Source organism: Vulpes lagopus, chromosome 15, assembly GCF_018345385.1.
Source record: "Vulpes lagopus strain Blue_001 chromosome 15, ASM1834538v1, whole genome shotgun sequence".
Lineage (NCBI taxonomy): Eukaryota > Metazoa > Chordata > Mammalia > Carnivora > Canidae > Vulpes > Vulpes lagopus.
In genome coordinates, this window is record NC_054838.1 from 29,846,335 (window position 1) to 29,864,478 (window position 18,144).

The window sequence follows — 18,144 nt, forward strand, 5'->3', positions numbered from 1 at the left end:
TTTTTTATTGGTGTTCAATTTACCAACATACAGAATAACACCCAGTGCTCATCCCGTCAAGTGCTCCCCTCAGTGCCCGTCACCCATTCACCCCCACCCCCCGCCCTCCTCCCCTTCCATCACCCCTAGTTCGTTTCCCATAGTTCTCACCCTCTTATCCCACCTGCTTTCTGACTGGGGCCCCAGAACAGGAGCAGTCACCCATGTCCTAGGAGTTCCTAAATGGATCAAATAGAAATCTGAATGTTTTAATCTGATTATAGAAATAATATATGGTTATTGTACAAAACTCTCTTTCATCACAGGGCCTCTGCTGTTCCTTGTTCCTAGAGCATTCCTATCCCAGATGTCATCTGCTATCATTCTCTTATTTGTTGGGTCCCATTTAAAAGGCCCCTCTCTCGGATCTCCCTCCCTTGACAGCCTGGCACAAGGTGGGCTTCCCTCCCCATGTCAGTGTCTCTCAAATTCATCATCTCATTTTCCTTCCCAGCACCTATGAGCACTTGGAATTGCCTGTGTATTTTGGATTCTTTGTCTCTTCCCAACAAGACTGTAAGCTTCTCAAAAGCAAGCATTTTGCATAGTAGCTGCTCAAGAAAGTTTTGTGAGTAACAGAAAATACAGAAAAGCATAAAGAACATAATGAAGACCACCCCCTGGGGCCCCCACTATTCAGCATCACAGCTAGCCTCCATGTGCAGCAATCCTCACAGATCCTTTCTGCACGTGTGTCTGCTCACACAGGTCACGTCTTTTTAAAGATGCAACCTCTTTATTTATATTACTTTGTAATCTGCCTTTCTCTCCTCCACTTACTACATTACAAACATCTTCCAAAACCAACTACATAGCTAACTACCATGTTTTTTAAAGGGAGCCTACCATTTCCTTGCAGAGAGTAGCCCTATTTACTTAACCAGCCCCTGCAGGTGACATTTAGGGGGTTCAGGTCCTTCTGTTTTGACAAGCAGTGCTGCAAAGAAGCATCTCTGTACAAATACCTTTGCATCATGGTCTACTTATGTCTATTAAGGTGTCATTACTGGGGTGCCTGGGTGGCTTAGTGGTTGAGTGTCTGCCTTTGGCTCAGGTCATTATCCTGGGGTCCTGGGATCAAGTCTTGAATCAGTCTCCCTGCAGGGAGCCTGCTTCTCCCTCTGCTTATGCCTCTGCTCCCCCCTGCCCTTCTCTGTCTTTCACGAATAAATAAATAAAATCCTTAAGAAAAGGTGTCATTACTGGGTCAGAGGGTATGTACACTTTATGGGACTTTGGGTAAATAGTTGGAAAGGGACACTTTTCAGGTGAGGAATCCTGCTGTGAACAAGGACTTTGCAAGGTTCACAGGGAGTTGAGGAGAAGATAGGAAATAGGCCCATGTCTATCCTTGGGCAACTACTACTGTCTAATTGAAGAGATTTATAAAGTCCCCCAGGGACCCAGCACTCAGGGCCCAGCAGCCTTTTGAAGGTGTGAGCCCTTCCTGAATAGCCTCCTGAAGCTCCTGGCTTAGCCGCTTGGTTGTAGCAGGCTTATATGAGACATTCTTTCGGAGAAATGAACTATCTTGTAAGGTTGAACTGTCTTAAAAGGTGGTATGTTGAAACATATATACACATGCACATACTAGTAAAGTGCAATTCATAATTATATTCTATGATCATCCTTGACCGAACCCACAACTTAATATAGCACAGGTGTGAGCTACCAACTAACCCCAATCTCAGTTCCAAAGGGTGAAATCACTATTTTTCTCCCTCTCAACATGTTTAATAGCTACTGTAAAACCAATGAGTATAGTTTGGCTTCACTTGGAACTCCCATCTGTGTCACTGCTTCTTTGCAATTCATATCACCTGTGTCTCTGAATAAATCCAGTCTGACAGTGGGTACAATCCTCCCATCTGGAAATTCAGGAACAAAGGATATGTGAAAACACAGACTTCACCATCCTTCTAGGGTTCACACCATCAGAATCCAAATCTCCTTGCCTCTCCTAGCTCTGGCCTCAATTGCCTTTCACTGCTGTTAGGTATCAGTGGTGCTGATCCTTCACATGTAAACAGCATGTCACAGGCTATGATACATATACCATCATTTCTGCACCTGACCCTCACAACAGCCTTGGAAGGTTGGCCTAATTAGGTTATTGCAGTAATCTTTACTTTTCAAACGGGTCAACTGAGGCCCAGGAGAAGGAAGGACATGTTTATACAGCAAACAGGAGGCAGAGGTAAGACTATGTCTACATTTTCCAATTCCTAGTTCAGAAACTTTCTCATTGTGTCAGGGTAGAGCTGGAGGGGCAGGCCAAGTAGGCCCAGCTGGTAAGTGCCTATTTTCTACCCTGGCTCCACTCTAGTCAGTTTCAGCCTTATGAGGCCAACCTAAAGGAAACCCTAAACTTCACTTTGGCAGGTTCTGATCTGAACCAGATAGGTAAAGGGCTGACTCTGGGCTGCAGTCTGCGACAGTAAGATAATCATGAGATAATCATGATAATCATGATCATCAACTCAATGCTAGGCACACTCTAGTTACTATTATGAATTAATGACACTAGAAAACATTACTTATTCAATTGGCTTACTTGGCAAAACACAAAGCTGGCAACTTTATATCGAAATTTTACTTTTCCATGAAAATCTGAAAACCAATGATTCATACAACCACAAACAAGAAGTTACCTTATTTTTTTTAATTACCTAGATTTTAGTCATGCTGCTTGTGTTTTATATAAGCTCTTTAAGCCTGAAGATAGTTGCATGAAGTAGGAAATATTGTCTCTGTTTTATAGACCAAGCAAGGTTAAATCATCTGCTCTAAGTCACATGGCTCATAAGTGACAAAGGCAGAAAGTACAGGTACCTGGAGGAGGAGGAGAAATTTCCCTAAACATAACAGAGCAAGGATGCTCCTGTCCACTCACTCCCTCCTTCCCACCCTCTCTCCCTCCTTCACTAAACATTTGCTGAGTACCTGCTGGTGAAGAAGCCAGCCTAGGGGAAAGCAGGTGTGTGGGAATGGGCATCCCCAGGCTGGAGTCCCGGCTACTCCTTATCAGCAGAGTGACCAGCCAGCTGGCCACCTGACCTCCCAGAGCCTCGGCATCCCCAACTGTAAAGTAAGAATAACACACCTCCATTAAGGGATCTCGTGAGGACACAGGCAGTAGCATGTGAGGAAGGGGCCCCACAGTATCTGGAGTGCAATGAGTGCTTGGTGGACACCAGTCCCCTGCCTGTCCCCAAAACAAAAGCCATAGCACAGGTCACCAACACTTCAAGGGGTAGGATTGGAGATGCTCTTTGAGATCCAGCTCAGTTCTCCCACTTCACAGTTGGAAAAATTGAGGCTCAGAGATGATAACTTGTCCAAGGTCACAGTGCAGGGTAACGGCAGAGATAGGACCAGAACTCACATCTCCTGATCCCCATCTTCTGCTATTTCCATGTCAATGCAACAGCTAAGTAGACTGTACTATAAGTTGACTGAGGAAAATGGAAGCATCTAACAACATGTTGTTGGGTAGCTTAAAGAAGGCAGTAACTTTTTGACCGAGGAGTAAATGTCTAAAATATATTTTCTTGTTTATCAAACAAGTACACATCATCTACTCTGTGCCCACTGGGTACTATACTAAGGCCTTAATAAACATGAATTCATTTATTCATCACTATAATCCTATGAGGAAGTAACTATGACTCCTATCCCCATGTTACAGATGAGGAAGCTGAGGCAGGGGGTGGTTAATGAATTTTCTCAGAGTCCTAGAAGCACTAAGTTGGCAGGGCTGGGATTTGAACCCAAGCACTCTGGCCCCAGAGCCTGTATCATAACCACCAGGTCATGCTGCTTCCGAACAACAAATTGCTTTCTACTACGTGTACATGCGTGTAGTTATACATTACTCGACATAGTAATGCCAATCATAATTGTAACACAGGAAAAAAAATACAAGCAGACAACTCCCTCTGTGACACTTTTGGAAAACTTAAGAGATAAGAGTGCCCACCCACGTTTCAAAGCTAGTCCTTCTCCTTTTCCCTGTCCCCACACCCTCTCCACCACCCATGCTACACCCTCCACCTGGAATACTTTTCCTCTCTTGTCTGACTTCCAGCTAAAGCTCCAGCACTCAGCTCTAATGTTGCCATCTCAGGGAACACTTCTCAGATGATGTCTCCTGTCACAGTTGGTCAATGTTCCCTGGGTCAATGTTAATGGTAGGCTTTGACATTGTATCCCATGATGAGGGCAATAAAGAAGATGATGATTTTGCTGGAGGAACCCTCCTAGTGGTCTCAGGTCCCTCTCCTAAGAAACAGGGCCCAGGATTAAGATCAGCCATTATTTCACTGAGGCAATGGATGTGTCTATTTAATGCCTCCAATGCCACAAACATTTATGGAGTGCTTTCTTGGTGCCTGTTACAACATTCAGTAAGTGCTCCAAGACTTTGGGGCAAGTGCTGTCACCCCATTTGAGCAGGGAGGACTCTGGCTTGGGAAAGTCAGGTAACTTGTCCAAGGTCATACAACCAACTGAGTGATAAAGCTCGGGCCTGAAGCTAGGTTCTCAAATCCCTTCTTCCAGGGAAAGTGCTTCTTGTAACTGTCATAGTAAAAATGATTCCAGCAAGAATTAGTAGTAGATGCGGGGGTGGGGGGGAGAAAGTTTGACAGGATATTTACATAGCCTTGAAGTATCTCCCTGTAAAATACTTATTACAAAGTAAAAACTGGCAATAGAGGAACTGGAAACCATCTGTGATGGTTAGTTGTATGTGTTCTTGGCAAGGCTGCAGCACCCAGTTATTCAATCAAACATTCTGGTTGATGCTATGCAAATGTTTTGTAGATATGGTTAACATCTAGATATAATTGACCTTAAGTAAATAAAGAGATTACCCTCAGCCATGTGGGTGGGCCTCATCCAATCAGTTGAAAGACTCCAGAACAACAACTGAGGTTTCTCAGAGAAAGAAATTCTCCCTTGTACCTCAAGACTGAAGCCTCAATTTCTGCCTGAACTTCTGACCTCTGACCCAACCTATAGATTTCAGACCTGCCAGTCCTACAATTGTGTGAGCCAAATCCTTAAAATAAATCTCTCATTCTCTCTCTCCATCTATATATACATACACACACACAACATGTAGATATAAAGCACATATATGTAAATGTCTTGATATATGGATCTGTGACTTATTACATATTATACATGTGTGTGTGTATATGTATATACATATATAACTGATAAGTCATCTTAACCAAGGGGTCAAAACTGACATCACCAAGAAGGTGCTAAAGGGCATCATGTGCCTCCAAATGTCATACCCTCAGAAGGACACATAATTTAGGTAGTATGACTTTTGTCATTGGGAAAAAGTAAAAATATTAATCAAACAATAAAACAGATCTCTCCTCTTTCCTCAGGTGCTCCCGGGCCGGCAGTGACACTGGTCACCAGACTTGGTGACCACTGTGCACCTGGCCCAGAAATGGGTTCACAATTGGTGAATGTGTTCAGATGACGGTCTGTTCTCTGTCTTCCCCTTCTCTCTGCCTCCCCTCATCTCTCCTCCCTGCTCCCCCCACCATGGATTGGAAAACCTCACAGTTGGTAATTTCCTCTCTGCCACCCAGCAGGCCCAGGATAATTCCATCGCCTCCATTTTATGATGCCAGTGGAGCAGTGACTCACTTTGCACACATCTGTGGATTCCTGTCAGAGTTGGTTATCTGTCTAAGGAGGGATGTTAACATTTATGGCAGTGAGCAGGGACGTGTGACAGTTCAAGAAAGCAAGGTGCCAGCTACCTTTTGGAGCTGCAGGTGGTTTTTATGAAAACGGAATATTGCCACTTATTTATTTCACTTTTTATTTTTAAAATGTGATTAATATAGCTCGCCAATAAATTTGGCCAGGCACACGTATTTATGAAGCATTCTTGGCAGGCTCGGTGTGACAGGGCCTAATTGCTATGAGGGCAGAGGCAGCGTGTGAAGTGAGCTTCTTCCAGCCTGAATGCGAACCAGTCTCATTTTATGGGCTTCTGAGGTAGTGGTTCTCATCATGTGCCTGGGGGATAATCCCAGGAGGCTTCTAGCAAGGAAGCCAGGGTAGACAAGACTGACAGAGACTGAGAGGCTGGCTCTGCCGTGCAATGGAGAGAGCTCAGGTAGGGAGGCTAGGGTTCAAAGCCCCGCCCAGCCAACTGAGCCTGGTGAGATGGGCAACCCCTCTACACCTCTATTTCCCTACCTTGAAAGGTTTCAAAGGGCCACTGCAAGGGTTTAATGAGTATACATTTGGAAAGTGCCATACAGTGCCTTACAAATAATAGGCACTTGGGTATGTGAAGTTTCATGTTTTCAAGATGATGGCCTGTGGAGCAAAGCTAGTAGCTCTGCCACTTACTAGCTGTGTGACTCTGGGCAAGTACTAAATTTCTCTGTGCCTCAGTTCCCTCGGGCACATGGGGATAATGACAGGACTGCAGGAAGGATTAAATGAGGTAGTCCATACCTGGTGCTCCATTGGTACCCAATGGAGCTGCTATTATTATTATTGTTAGCATTATTTCTTCCCTTGCCTCCTTCCCTGGTCTGGCCCAGAAGACATTTCTTGCTGGCGAATTCCCACTTCTCCTTTGAAGCCTAATTTAAATATCACCTCTTCTGGGAAGTTTTCTGTGATCCCTTCAGTAGAAATAGTAACCACCATCCTCCCCTGTGTGCAGCCAAGACACTTTGTACATCCAGCTCCATGATGGTCATGCTCACAGCCTGATGCCCACCTTGCTTTACAGGAGGGGTCCACCTTCAGGGCAGGACCAGGTTTCATCCCTTGCTGCCCAACCCTCATCAACTCACGGCACACAGAGAAGAGGGTAATATTGGTCTGGCAGCCCCATTCCTAACTACCCTATTAGCATAGAGGATCCATAGCAGGATCCCCTGTGACTCATTTCCAGCATACTGGACACTCTGGGTAGGTGAATTCTGGCCTGGTGCCTAGAGCCCATGGCCCAGCATTCAGGGGATGCTGGGGGAATGTGTGATGGTGGAAGAAAGGTCATGGGGATTGTCTTAGTGGCTGACACCTTTCCTTGCCAACAGTTTGAGCAGGACCTGGTAAGAGTGCTGGATTAGGAGAAGAATGAACTGTCTATTGGGAGCTCCTAGATCTACCAGTTGAAGCAGAGACCAGAAACCCTGTCAGGCCTATGGGAATGTGCATTTGAGGTGAGTTCCAAAGTCCAGGCCAAAGAAGAGGTTGTCCTGCTCCACAGGCTCCCCATCTTGGAGGATGGGTGGGGCTTGTTGACTTTGGAAGGGTGACACTGAGATCTGGGGCAGGGTATCTGAGACATGACCTTGGTCAGCAAAGCACCAGACCCTGCTTTCCCAGGCTATTAAGCTGTGGCCATTATCCTGGGCCTGTGCTATGAAGGATCTCCCTTCTTGTTTCAGGGCTAAGTTATTCACCAAAAGGGAGCTACCTCAATCAATGTGCCAGGACCTATTCTCTGTACAGAAGACACAGAGATGGGTTAGACTGGGGTTTAACCCTCGAGAGCCCACTCTCTAGTGGGGAAACCGCCATGAAAGCCCAAATACAATATGGTGCCACGTGTGCTACAGATGCCATATCCACAAGGGACATGAGTCATATAGAGAAAAGAGGGGTGGGCTGGGGGTGGGGGTATCCAGGAAGGCCTCAGAGAGGAGATGTAAAGCACTGCCAAAGCATGGCTTTGAATGAATTTGCTAGATAGAATCAATGAGAGAAAAAAGCACTCCAGGCAGAACGATTGCACATGATATGGAGTTATGAAAAATACTGTCTGTAGTGGGGAACTCTAAGCTCATGGTGGAGGGGCAAGGTACCAGCAGAGAGAGGCAGGGCAGGTGATGAGCCACAGAAGTGAGCTGCAACCCTCCACATCCCTTGTGTGGGCTGCAGAGTTGGCACTCCCAACCATGAACATGTCCTGCCATGAGCTATAACATCTTTGAATATTTAGAGAGGACACATTTACTCATGTGATCATACCTGTGTCTGTTAATTTGTATATGCTTATATATAAATAAGAACAATTAAATTCTAGAATATGGGTGATTGGGCTCTAAGATACAAGGAAATTCTTAGGGACTCAGGTAGAGTTCAGTACTGTGGGGATTTTGGTATGGTGGAGGGTACGGTAGGGAGTGCTGTGAAATGAAAAAGAAAAAGCCTGCTTTCAATCTCTGTTCTAGATATACTGCATTATTGTTGGTATTGTTGGGCAGGTTGTTCACTGCTCAAGGACATACAGCTGAGGCGGGTGATTCAGGGCTAGGCTCCTGCGTTTCCTTGAGGACACGAGGTGCACCATTTTGTAATTCACACAAAGGGGCTGCCTGGGCACTGCTGGGTCAGACCAGCTGAGGTGAAGTAGAGATTCTTTTAAATGGAAGAACTGGCTCAGATAATTTCCCAAGTCCCTTCCAGCACTAATGTTACACACACACACACACAGACTCACTTAGGTAAGCTGACTTGGTTTCCTCATTGGTCAAGGAGGGTCAGTCCTACAGCATCATCTCCTAGTTTAGCCAGGCTGAACTCCCCACCTCTCTGCTTTCCTCTTCCTCCCAGGCAGGCCCTGCCTCTCCCAGGAACCCTGGCGGCCACTCCTCCCCGTTCTCCACGCACCCCCAGGTCACACGTAGTCTTTAACTGTCCTCTGAGCACCACATGGCCCTCCCTGATTCAGAGGGAGGTGGAGGTCAGATCTCTCTTCCATCAACCACCCACTGCCCCTAAGGAAGAAAAGACGTGAAGAGGGAATTCCTACACTCTCGCTGGTCTTAGCAATTTTCAAGCCTCTATTCAGAGTGAATGACCCTTTCAGAGGGGAGTGTAGGCTGACTGGGAAGGCAAATGAAACACACTTAATGGCTGTACAAAAGCAAAGATGAAAATCTACTGTTTTATTGTTGCTGTGAGTGAGAAAGCAGCCAGCCCTTGGGGGGCAGAGTTGGCTGGGGGTCAGGGGGATAGCTGGATGTCATTCAGGAGAGGGAGGAGGGAGGAGGGAGGAAGGAGGAGGGACACTGGGGAGAGGGGGAGAAGAGAGAGGGCTGTCTCGGAGCTGCTCCAAGACCAGGCAGGCAAAGCCTGGAGAAGAAAATCCATGCCCTTCATACCCTGATGATCTGAACTCCCTGGGATTCCGTCCGAGTTATTCCCCCACCTATGGGACTGGTGGTGTGAGTGTGGGTGGGGGAGGGGGAGATTCAGATTTCATGAAACCCATTTTAATCACCTTCTGCAATCCACAACACTCTGTAATTACAAGGCTCTTATGCTCAAGTACAAAAAAACTCACCGAGAAAGCAACATTAAGCTTGCGAGCGGAAACATGAAAATTCATGAAATGCACAATTAAGGATCCAACGACGATGTTAACTCTCCCCTTTGCAGGCGCAGGCACTGCAGATTACCAACAAATGGGCAAATCTAAACCCCCAGGCATCTGCCACTGATGTCGGAACCCTCACCCCGCCATAACTGCTCTCCATGGATTTCCACTGGCTCCTGCCCAAGACTGTCTGGGCCCAGCTTAGTGAGTAAGAGCCCTGGGGGAGGGGTGAAGGGCAGGGCGGCCTTAGAGGGGGGGAAGCCCAAGAGTGGTGCTTGAGAAATGACCCCATGCTTGCTGTCATCTGCAGAATCTGCAGAAGACATGGCCAGACCTTCACATTATTTGCCACTAATCAAGGGAATTTCAGAGGAGTAGAGATTGTGGTCACTTCCCATCAGGGTGGCTTCAGCTCTCATACTGTCCTTTTTCCTTTCTTACCCCTAAACCCTTAATCCAGGGCCTTCTGGTTACCTCTTCCAGGACCCCAACTCTACCTCTATCTCAATCCTTGCTGCCGACTCTGCCCTTAGTTTACTCTATAAACTGGCTTCTAGGCCAATCTCCCTAAGCATACATTTAAGAAGCTCCCCCCTGTTCCTGCCTCTTCTTACAATATCATGTGAATAAAGCAGGGCAAAAAAAAAAAAATTGCAGCTCAAGTATGATCTTCACTATGTTAGAGCGGAAAAAAAAATTAGATAAGGAAATTAACCAAATGTTCACTGGTTATTTTTGGATTTGGTGCCTGTTGGGTGGAAGATAGGAGAAAAAAGGGATTAACAGGGCTTTATACCTTTTTTACTTGTGCAAAGTTTCACAGTGTGTATAATTTATAATCTGGAAAAAATGAGATAAATGTTAAATGTCACCTCTGTTCAAAAGTCTTCTGTAGTTCCTTTTTTCTACATGACAGACTAGAAACCCTGAACCTGGTATTCACAGCCTGCTAAGATGTGGTCCTCACTGCATGAAGGTGTGACCTGTGTAGTCACAGAGGGTCCTGCCCCCAGAAGAGCCCAAGCTTGGTTAAATGCTCTGCTATGGCTCTCTTCACATTCTTAATAACCTTTGAGCAAGGGATCCACGTTTTTTATTTTGCACTGTACCCCACAAATTATACAGCTGAACCTGTTCATCAGAGTGTCTTCATCAAAAGAAATCACAGTCCAATTGTTCAGGACAAAACAATGCAGACAGCCTTTGGACTGGTGTGTGGGGTGAGGGTCTCCAGGCTGTGGCCAGATGGTTAGGAAACCACACTGTGGGAACTGGGAATGTGAAGAAGAGAGAGGAGAGACTTAAGTGTTTACTGAGCACCTTGAGTACTCTTCTAGACACCAGAAACATAGTCATGGACTAGAAAGGTCAAGTCCCTGCTTTCTCCAACTCTAATGCTAGCCAGGGGGAGACACACAATAATCAAATCACTACCTACCTATTGTTGGGTAGTTCTATGCAGAGAAATGAATCAGGAGGAGGGAGACAGAGAACAAGGGGACACTATTTGATTTAGGACCTGGAAGGAAGTCAATAAGTCTTTGGATGATGGAAACGTGGGAGATGTAGACACACATACAGATAATTACAATACACTATGGGCTTTGTCATGGAGAAACTCAGAGGGAGCATAAATGAGGAGCAATCTGCTTAGCCTGGGGTGGGCAGGAGTAGAGGCTGTTATCTTTTTTTTTTTTTAATTTAAATTCAATTTACCAACATATTAGTATAACACAGTACTCATCTCATCATGTACAAGAGGCTCTTATCTTGATCTCTTTTCTGCAACCTTCCAACTAAAGGTTAGACTATATCTTCATAACTTCCCTTCTGTTGCCATTACCATGGACTGGGCTTAGGTCTTCACTTCCCCTGAATCACTGCAATAAACTCAACCTGGTCTTTTCTTCTCATGCCACATCCTCTCTTGAATGATGACTTCTACTCTTAGGTCTTCAGCTTGAGTCTGATTCTTCAGCCCTGACCTCTTTCTTGAACTCCAGATCTCAATATCCAACTGCCCTTGTTCTCGAGGATTCCCAGTGTCTGCAAGAGGGTGCCGTGTTCCAATTTCCCAGCTGGCTTTACTTGGCCCACATGTTCCTATCTGGGCATACCAAAGTGCTTGCCCAGACCACCAGAACTTGTGAGCAAAGTCAGGAAACCAAGGCACAGAAGCAGAATATGCAGCTTTTTCTCCAACTTGGGAAGATATTAAACTTGGATATTAAACTTGGCTTTCCCAGAAACTCAAACTCATCAGTGTCCTAGCACTAATGGGATCTAAAGACCCTTGGAAAGTTCACAGAAGACTGAAATACAAAGCAGAATGTCAATATATTAATTGATATTGGAAAAAAAAATACACCTGTTCGTGTTAATATGACCAGAATTTTTTTTAAGATTTTGTTTATTTATTCATGAGAGAGAGAGAGGGGGGGGGGCAGAGACACAGGCAGAGGGAGAAGCAGGCTCCATGTAGGGAGCCTGATGTGGAACTTGATCTCCCGTCTCCAGGATCATGCCCTGAGCTGAAGGCAGCACCAAACCGCTGAGCCACCCTGGCTGCCCTGACCAGAATTTTCTACAGAGAAAGCCAAATTAGCCTTAGAAGGTAGTTGGGTGAACATGGTAAATTACAAATGACATTCCTCACTTGTGTGACACTCAGAGACAAAGGCTTAACACTCAATATATAGAAATTATATATAAATCCTTAATTATTATGCCTACTGCACAGATGAAGAAATGGAGACTCAGAGAGTCTAAGTAGCTTGCCCTAGCTCACACAGCTAGCTACTAAGCAGTAAAGTTGGAATTCAAATTTAGTACCAAAGCCTGTTCAACCACCAATAAATACCAAACAGATGGTTTTGTTAGAGAAAAGAGTGATATTTTGTCTAAGTCAAGTTGATGTTTAACATAATACCTGTGACAGTGTTCTGATACGGTTTTATAGCCACACAGATGGACAGATTATTCTTGAAAATACTCTCCCCAGATGAATCTTTATAATCAGGGTTTTATGTTAAATGCACTGTGTGAGACTTGCTTTTCAAAGGACTTCTGTAAAGCAAGTAAATGATTGTGTTTCTGAAAATGAATAATCATCACTGATATAGCACTTACATAGAAAATCTGCTGGAGTAAAAAATACATTGTCTGGGTCCACATAGGTCTCAGGTTCTGATTCCAGATCAACATTAGCCATGCTGCCTAGGACACATGAGTCACCTGGACTCAGTTTCCCTTATCTATAAAACAGTGATGATAACATATGACACATAGGGCTTCTTAGGGGAAAATAGAGAAAATCTGTGTAAAATGCTTAGGATGGATCTGCATATAAGTACAGTTTTTATTATTTTTTTCAGTTTTATTGAGAAATAACTGCTATATATCACTGTAAAAGTTTAAGTAATGTAGCATGGTTTGATTTACTTATACTGTGACACGATTACCACAGGTTTAGCTAACATCCATCTTCTCATATAGATATGATAAAATGAAAAAAGAAAATATTCCACTTGTGATGAGAGAGTCTTAGAACCTACTTTATTTTTTAAATTTTATTTAAGATTTTATTTATTTGAGAGAGGGAGGGAGGGAGAGAGAGAGAGAGAGAGTGCGAGCACTGGTAGGGGGAGGGGCAAAGGGAGAAGCAGACTCATGTTGAGCAGGGAGCCAGATGCTTGGTTTGGATCCCAGGATCCCAAGCTCATGACCTGAGCCAAAGACAGATGCTTAATCCACTGAGCCACCCAGGTGCCCCAGGACCTACTAACAACTTCCCTATGTATAACACAGCAGTGTTAGCTCTTGTCATTACATTGTTCATTTCATCCTTAGTGCTTATTTAAAAAAAAAAATCATTTTAGAGAGAGAGAGAGAGAGAGAGAGATCACGCCTGAGGGTGGGGAGGGGCAGAGGGAAAGAATCTTCAAGCAGACTCCCCACTGAGTACAAAGCCCAACATAGGGCTCAACCTCACAACCCATAAGATCATGACCTGAGCCAAAGCCAAGAGTCAGACGCTCAACCTACTGAGCCACTCACATGCCCGCCTTCGTGCTTGTTTTACAACTGGAAGCCCATATCTTTTTGACCACTTTCTTCCAATTTCCATTGCCCTCACCCTCTACCTCTGGTAACCAACCAAAAGTCTGGTCTCTTTTTCTATGAGTTTGGTTGTTTTTCTCCTTTGGATTTGTTTTTTGTTTTTGTTGTGTGTTCCACATATAAGTAAGATCAGACAGTATTTGTCTTTGTCTTTGACTTATTTCATTTATCATAATGCCTTCAAAGTCTGTCCATCCATATTGTCACAAATGATAGGATTTCCTTGTTTTTTTTTGTGTGGCTGAATATTCCATTATGTTTACATGTGTGTATACATATGTTTACAAACACACATATAAATACACACATATATATACTATATACACAGTATACATACACCCCCCCACACACACACACATATGCCAGCATTTGTTAAATACTAGTCTTTTTGATGGTGGCCATTCTAGGTGTGAGATGATATCACATTGTGATTTTAACTTGCATTCCCCTAATGGCTAGTGATGTTGAGCATCTTTTCATGCACCTGTTGGCCTTTCATATATCTTCTTTGGAGAAATGTCTAGTAAGGTCCTTTGTCCATTTTGTAATGGGGTTATTTGGTTTGTTTTTGGTTTGGTTTGGTTTTTGCTTTTGGGTTTATAAGTTCTTTGTATATTTCGGATATTAATCCCTTATCAGATATATGGCTCGCAACTATCTTTTCCCATTCTGTAGGTTGTCTTTTTACTTTGTTGATGGTTTCTCTTGCTGTGCAGAAGCCCTTTAATTTGATATAGTGCTATATGTTTCTTATTTCATTGTGTGTGTTTTAGGTGTCATAACCAAAAAGGCATCACCAAGACCTATGTCAAAGAGCTATTCCCCTGTTTTCTTTTAGGAGTTTCATAGTTTCAGGTCTTACATTTAAGTCTTTAATCCATTTCAAGTTAATTTTTGTGAATGGTGTAAGGGATGGGTCTAATTTCATTTTATTACATGTGAATATCCAATTATCCCAGTGCCAATGAAGAGGCCAGACCGTCTTTTCTCTACTGAGTGTTCATGGCTCCTTTGTAAAGTATTAATTGCCCATATGGTTGGGTTTATTTCTTGGCTCTCAACTCTGTTTCATTGATCTATTTGTCTGTTTTTATGCCAATAACAGAGTTTTGATGACTATGACTTTATATTATAGCTTGAAGTCAGGAACTGTGATGCCCACTGCTTTGTTCTTTCTCAGGACTTTTTTTAAAAATTAGTTAATTAATTAATTAATTTTTTAGGACTGCTTTGGCAATTGAGGATTTTTGTGGTTCCATATAAATTTTTAGGCAGGCCTTTTCTACTTCTGTAAAAAATGCCACTGATATGGGGATTTCACTGAATCTGTAGATGGCTTTCAGTAGTTTGGACATTTTAACAATATCAATTTTTCCTATCCATGAACACAAGATATCTTTCCATTCATTTGTGTTTTCGTTGATTTCTTTCATCAGTGTCTTGTAGTTTTCAGAGTACGGATCTTTCACCTCTTTAGTTAAATGCATTCCTTAGTATTTTGTTTCTGATGCTGTTGTCAAAGGTTTTGATTGCTTTACTTTTTACCGAAAATTTGTTGTTAGTATATAGAAACACTAGTGATTTTTCTATGTTAATTTTGCATCCTGAAAATTTTTACTACATAATTCATTGACTAGATCTCACAGGTTGTTTTGTTTGTTCAGTAGAGTCTTTACAAAGGAGTTTCTTTTTATAAAATCAAGTCATCTGCAAATAGAAACAATTTTATTTCTTCCTTTGCAGTTCTGATAACTTTTCTTTTTCTTGTCTGATTGCTTTAGTTAGGCCTTTAAGTATTGTATTGAATAAGAGTGGTAAAATTGGGCACCCTTGTCTTGTTCCTTATTGTAGAGGAAAACCTTTCACCAACATATCACCATTAAGTATGTTAGCTGTGGGCTTGTCATATATGATCTTTATTATGTTGAGATATGTTCTTCTATGCCTACGTATGAGTTTTAATCATGAATGGATGTTAAATTTTGTCAAATGCTTTCTCTGTATCTATTGAGATGATCATGATTCTTTCTTTCATTCTATTATGATGTATCACATTAATTGAATTATATAGGTTGAACCATTCTCGCACCCCTGGGATAAATTCTGCTTCACCATGGTGAATAATACTTTTAATGTACTTCTGGATTTGTTAGGATTTTATTGAGAATGTTATATATATTTATTGGAGATACTGGCCTATAGTTTTCTTTTCCAGGAATGTCCTTTTCTGGTTTTGGTATCGGGATAATACTGGTCTTGATGAGTTTGGGAATGTTCCCTCCTCTTTGGCTTTTTGGGAGAGTTTGAGAAGGATTGGTGTTAATTCTTCTTTAAAACTGTGGTAAAATTCACCAGTGAACCCATCTGGTCCTGAGCTTTTCTTTTTGTTGGGAGATTTCTGATTATTGATCAATCTCTTTACTTCTGATTAGTCTATTCAAATATTCTATTTCTACCTGATTCGGTTTGGGTAAGTTGCATGTTTCTAAGAATTTTTCCATTTCTTCTAGATTGCCCAGTTTGTTGGCATAGAGTTGCTCACAGTAGTCTCTTAAGATCCTCTAAATCTCTGTGGTAGTAGTTATAATGTCTCCTTTTTTGTTTATAATTTTTATGATTTGGGTCCTTTGACTTTTTTCTTTCGTTAATCTAGCTAAGAGTTTGCCAATTTTGTTTAACTTTTTAAAGAACCAACTTGTAGTTCGGCTAATCTTTTCACTTTTTTTTTGTAGTATCTATTTCATTTATTTCTACTCTGATCTTTATTATTTCCTTTCTTCTGCTAACTTTAGGCTTAGTGTGTTTTTCTTTGTCTAGTTCCTTAAATGTGGAGTTAGGTTACTTATTTGGGATCTTTCTTGCTTCTTAACATAAGTGTTTATTGCTATGAACTTTCCTCTTAGAATTGCTTTTGCTAAATCTCATTCTAATTTCTGTTTCTATAATTTGACTATTCTAGGTACCTTATATAGGTGTATCATAAAGTATTTGTCTTTTTGTGACTGGCTTATTTCACTTAGGGTAATGTCCTCAAGGTTCATCCACATTGTGGCATGTGTCAGAATTTCCTTTTTTGAGACTAATACTCCATCATATGTGTATGCCACATCTTGTTTATTTATTCATTCATTGATGGATACTTGGGTTGCTTTTACCTCTTGATTATTGTAAATAATGCTGCTATAAACATGTGCATACTAACACCTTTTCTAGTTCCTGCTTTCAATTTTGGGGGGTATAAACCCAGAAGTGGAATTGCTTTATCAAATGGTAATTCTATTTTAAATTTTTTGAGAAATAATCACACTGCTTTCCATAGTGGTTGCACCATTTTACATAATCCCTTTTGGAGGATTATGAGTGACTAAGCAATAGGCACAAGGCCATACAGCTTAGGAAGTGACAGCAAGACACCAATGTGGGTCCAACATGCCCTCATTCTACAGAGTAGTAATTCTCAAATTTAGGGTTCAGCCAGGAACATCAGATTCATCCAGCGTACATATTAAGCATATAGATTCCTGGGCCCCAGGTCTGGGGAAATAAAATTACTAGGGATAGGCCCCAGATCTGTATTTTCAAAACAATAAACAAACTTTTGGGTGTTTCTGGTGGGCAGCCAGGTTTGATAACCATTGTTTATTATTATGACAATCATGATAATTGTTGTTTCTGCCATTATCAAAATGTCTTCATTAACCATTCTTTACCCACATCAGCTTATTGATTTATGAACATCTAGAAACAGTGGGAGTGTAAGGGTTACCAGGAAATCTCAACTCTGGGTTTGCTCTCTGAGCAATTGAAGACTTTCAAAGGGCGACACATTTAGCATTCTAATCAACAAGGAATCAGCCAGGCGCCTGCCAGCCTGAGCCTTTCTTAGATTCCTAACACTCATTAAGCAGTTCAAGCCAATGTGTTCCTAAGTAAGTGTATGTAGAGGCAGGCTGTTGGCATTTTAATCTCATTAGTGAACTGGAGCCCTAAGACACAGTAGCCACAGCAGCTGCTTACACCTACTGGGTAAAATTCTTCACACCCTTAGACTGGCTACCTTCTCTCACCATTTGCCTTCTCTCACCATTTGCTCCAGCTATGCATCCTCTCTTGGGCCTTCAGCAAAAGACTCTGGGAAACTAGAGCTTGATGACTTCCAGGGTGCTGGCTGCAGATAGCTGGATAACCAGGTCAGGTGGCCAGGCTGCCTACATCCCAGAAGAGACACTGAGTTATCTACCCCAGCCTGATTTGTTGAGTTGGCACCAAGCCACGGGCATTGCTCCCTGAATTCAACTGTCTGTGCCCCCTCCCCCACCAATACTCCTGATAGAAGCCAGACCAGGCTATGGGGCCTTGGGAAAGAAGTATCTATAGGCAATCTTTCCAGCACAAAGCCCTCATTGTTGGAGGAGAAAGGCATGGAAGAGACAGAGGGAGTGCTTATCTTTTGTCAGTGCTAGACAGCTGAAAGGACTCCAGTGAAAAACGACCTTGTAAACTAAAAAATGAGGGAATATCCAAGCTATGTAACTATGACTATCTTCTTCCCTGGGTCAGAAATAGCTGGAACTTTCTCTCAAATGTTCATAGACACATGCACATTAATA

At 42.7% G+C, this 18,144-nt stretch overlaps 1 protein-coding gene across 2 annotated transcripts in view; it reads right to left on the minus strand.

The window, feature by feature from the left end:
* The window catches only part of TENM4 (teneurin transmembrane protein 4), a 731,611-nt gene that overhangs the window by 414,281 nt on the left and 299,186 nt on the right, over window positions 1-18,144 (minus strand). Inside the window, exon 5 of one of the 2 annotated variants that reach the window (XM_041730443.1) lies at window positions 2,983-3,120. The exons of the other annotated variant lie outside the window; for it this stretch is intronic. Within the exon in view, the coding sequence (XP_041586377.1) occupies window positions 2,983-3,034 (52 nt within the window). The 5' untranslated portion in view covers window positions 3,035-3,120. The remainder of the gene's footprint in view (window positions 1-2,982; window positions 3,121-18,144) is intronic. 2 annotated transcript variants of the gene reach the window in all.